Here is a 3,269-nt window from a genome sequence, read left to right as displayed (position 1 = left end):
CTACACAATTTTTTTTTAAAAATAGATTATTTTAAAAAGTTAAATAAAATAGTAATTTCTATAAAGGACAAAATTATTTTAGAAAGAGAAATAATAGAATAGTTAGTTGATATTAAAATAATAGAAATTCAAATTTCATGATTTAAATATTTAGTTATTTTTTATTATATTTAATATTCAAAGGTTATTTTAATTCTTTCTTATATAATTTTAGTAAATTCTAAGAATTTAAGCAAAAAATATTTTATTGCTTTTCAACTTTGAACAATAACAATATCACTCATTTGAAATTACTTCTTATTGTATTTGTATTTCTAATCTACTTTTGTATTATATTTCTCTGTTTTCTTTATTATTAATAATTGTTTCATTTATACATGCACAGGTTAAGCAATATCGTTCAACTCTAAAGGCTCCTTTCAAAAAATACTAAGATAAATACTGTGTGACAGGTATGCAAGTATCTATTTTCATTCTATAGTTTCTCATTCCTCCTATAAATGTTTCTAAACTGTCCAACAAAGAATGCTACATATGGTTGCTTCAAGTCAACAGTTTTTATGTTCATACACCTGTAACCAGTCCCATAGCTCTGTGCTACTTGCAATTTTTATGTTCCTGAATACTCACCTTGTAATTAAATCTATCATTTTAAAAGAAAGGCTTATTGAATACATGTCAACAAGTATCTTGCATTTGAAAAACTATCACCTTGTAATTAAATATATCATTGTAATTGAATGTAGTCAATAAATATCTTTGTTATGATAAATGTATGGTAAATGTTCTTTATGTTCTTTCATTTTAATTTACGATGATACTATAATGTCCACTTATATATTCTTCTAAAGCTTTAATTAATATATATCATTGCAGTTATAAAATTTAATAATAATATACTAATTATAATTTACTATTTAAAGTTAGCTTGGTACTATAATACTATAGTTTTTCCACAATTAGTCATCTGTTATAACTATTAAATTAAATAGGCTACTTTAGTCACTATGAAACCACAAAGGCGAGAACTATGGCGCAAGCGCCCCTTGTTTTTTATTGATCATTATCAACCCATACATTAACAAATGTGATTGAAACCTATGAATTTGGCAATATCATAAATGCTCAAGGTTATGCAGAAAAAATGAGGTGTGTTACTTTCAAGGATAATTTAAGTGCAATGCAAGCACAATAACCCATAAATGAGGCACACAACAACCAAGACATATTTAAATTTTGATGGATTCATATGTCTAGTCTTAATTGCCACTCTAATCTCAAGTAAACTTTACTTTAGAATAAATAATTTTATATCACTTATGTTTATATTACTTCAGTAATATAAAACTATTTTTATTTATACAATAAAATCATACTAATTCCACCAAATCTTAAATCTAAATGTATTGTATCGACCCAAACTTTAAAGGTTTTTTTGGTCTCTTGTTCAACAAGTAATCCCCTGCCTGTTATAACTACAATTGAGTAAGCATCAGTCAGGCATACTCAAGCTCTGATATTTGATTATTTATGTCATCACTGGCATGTTCACAACTAACGCCCAGAGAAGCTCACAATAAAGTTCAAACGACAGTATGGATTTAAGATAGCAGTTTATTGAGAAACTCAATGGTGATCTGATTTATCTCCTCAGGGAACTGTTCCTGAACGAAATGGCTTCCTTCAGGAATGAGTTTGATTTCCAAATTGGGCACGTCGTCCTTGAGCATTCCCTGATTGATATAAGACTCCATGTCTCCAAATTTGAAAACATAATCCTTCGTACCCATTATCAGAAGTGTTGGAGCTTGAATGGTATAACCTGTTATTGCCCCCAGTTTTCCCCAATTCCTGTAAATCAACATGCAAAATGCAGACCAATAAAACTTCTATGGCAGAAAAACACATGTTGGGTGATTGAAAATCAGATTCTACTTCTAGTTTTACCTTTTCATGGCCATGTAAGGAACTTGAAGAGGGAAAGCAAACCCTGATTTCTCATAGAGGCTTGAGTACATTTTCAGGTCATCCTCAGAAAACCAAGATGGCAGAGGAGCTGCAGGATCATAGAGGTCCATTATTTCTTTACCCTCCTCTGCCACTGGGAGTTCACTTCTTGAGAAAAGTGTGTACATATTCCTAACCACAGTTTCTACATCAAAACGCCCAAAATCTGCCAAACCCCTTCCAGGCTCCTACATTTATGAACATATTTCCATTAACAAACTGTCACTACTAGATCTACTGTCTAGTATTAGGTTTGCAGCAGATAAGGAAAAGACTCAAAAACCTGCCAATGTCTGACATAAAAGCCTCGAGGAACCTTGTCATTTTCAAAGGATTGTGAACCTGGTCTCGTAAAAGGTATACCCATCGATACCATTCCTCTTAATCGCTCAGGGTATAGTAGGTCCAGATAATATGCAACCATGGCTCCAAAGTCCTTACCCACAACAAACACCTGTAAATTCGTAGAAAAGGGGCATTTGGGTTGTGAATCGGGGAATCCAAATACAAATTACCCATAAATTCACGGAATAAAGTAATGGGTACTTACTTTTTGAATGCTAAAGGCATCAAGAATAGCAACAAGGTCTTCCACAAGATCTACAAAGCCGGCCTTCTCAATTTCAGGAGGCTGATCAGAGAGTCCGTAGCCTCTGAAATCAGGGGCAATTGCGTGAAACCCTGCATCGGCCAACGCAATCATCTGATGACGCCACGAATACCAGATTTCAGGAAATCCATGCAGCAGCAGCACATCTGGACCTGTACCCAAATTTCATCAATTCTCCAATGAAAGGAAGGTCATACGTTGCTGCTAGAAAACCTAGAAACCCTTGTCAAGGAGGAATAAATGGATGATGAGGAATACCTGAACCAGTCTCAGCAACATGTAATTTGAGTCCCCTGACATCAACATGCTTGTGTTGTATTCTCTCCATGGAACGCACACAAATTGAATTAGAAGACGTCTAAGCAATTTAACCAGGAAAATAATTATCTAAACTTAGCATTGGTGAAGATGCTCGCTTGGTTTTACTGTAAGCCCTTAAAGTCTCCGTCACTATGCATTTGTTTTTGGCTGTGCGGTGGATGATGCCTTCGATAAATTTTTTGATGTGCGGTTATTTTATCAAGAATAGCAACAAGGTCTTCCACAAGATCTACATAATATTTAAAATTTATCAATTAAATAATAATGATAAAATAACTATAGATAATTGTTATCATAATTTTAGTTTCTGTTTAAAATAAATATATTTAAA

At 32.8% G+C, this 3,269-nt stretch overlaps 1 protein-coding gene across 2 annotated transcripts; it reads right to left on the bottom strand.

Annotated features, from left to right (window-relative positions):
- Positions 1–1,287: 1,287 nt before the first annotated feature.
- Positions 1,288–2,956, bottom strand: LOC149544269 (epoxide hydrolase 3-like). 2 transcript variants are annotated; one of them, XM_089798758.1, is made up of 5 exons: positions 2,876–2,956; positions 2,558–2,769; positions 2,291–2,461; positions 1,948–2,195; positions 1,288–1,851 (listed from the first exon to the last, which is right to left on the bottom strand). In XM_089798758.1, the coding sequence occupies exons 1-5, from the start codon at positions 2,943–2,945 to the stop codon at positions 1,602–1,604; spliced, it is 951 nt and encodes a 316-aa protein (XP_089654884.1). In that variant the 5' UTR covers positions 2,946–2,956; the 3' UTR covers positions 1,288–1,601. The 2 variants fall into 2 exon arrangements, with proteins under 2 accessions (XP_089654884.1, XP_089654885.1); XM_089798759.1 differs by having other exon boundaries at positions 2,324–2,461.
- Positions 2,957–3,269: the final 313 nt, after the last annotated feature.

This window comes from Cupressus sempervirens, chromosome 8 (genome assembly GCF_028749045.1).
Source record: "Cupressus sempervirens isolate cs-2001-9-10 chromosome 8, ASM2874904v1, whole genome shotgun sequence".
In the NCBI taxonomy this organism is placed as follows: Eukaryota; Viridiplantae; Streptophyta; class Pinopsida; order Cupressales; family Cupressaceae; genus Cupressus; species Cupressus sempervirens.
The sequence above is the reverse complement of the archived record's forward strand: the minus strand, read 5'-3'. Positions and strand labels throughout refer to the sequence as shown.

Coding starts and splice junctions, on each gene's coding strand:
- LOC149544269 (XM_089798758.1), bottom strand. CDS start 2,945: ATGGAGAGAATACAACACAAGCATGTTGATGTCAGGGGACTCAAATTA. Junction 2,770..2,875: donor TGTTGCTGAGACTGGTTCAG/GTATTCCTCATC, acceptor ATTTGGGTACAG/GTCCAGATGTGCTGCTGCTG. Junction 1,852..1,947: donor CCTTACATGGCCATGAAAAG/GTAAAACTAGAA, acceptor GTTGATTTACAG/GAATTGGGGAAAACTGGGGG.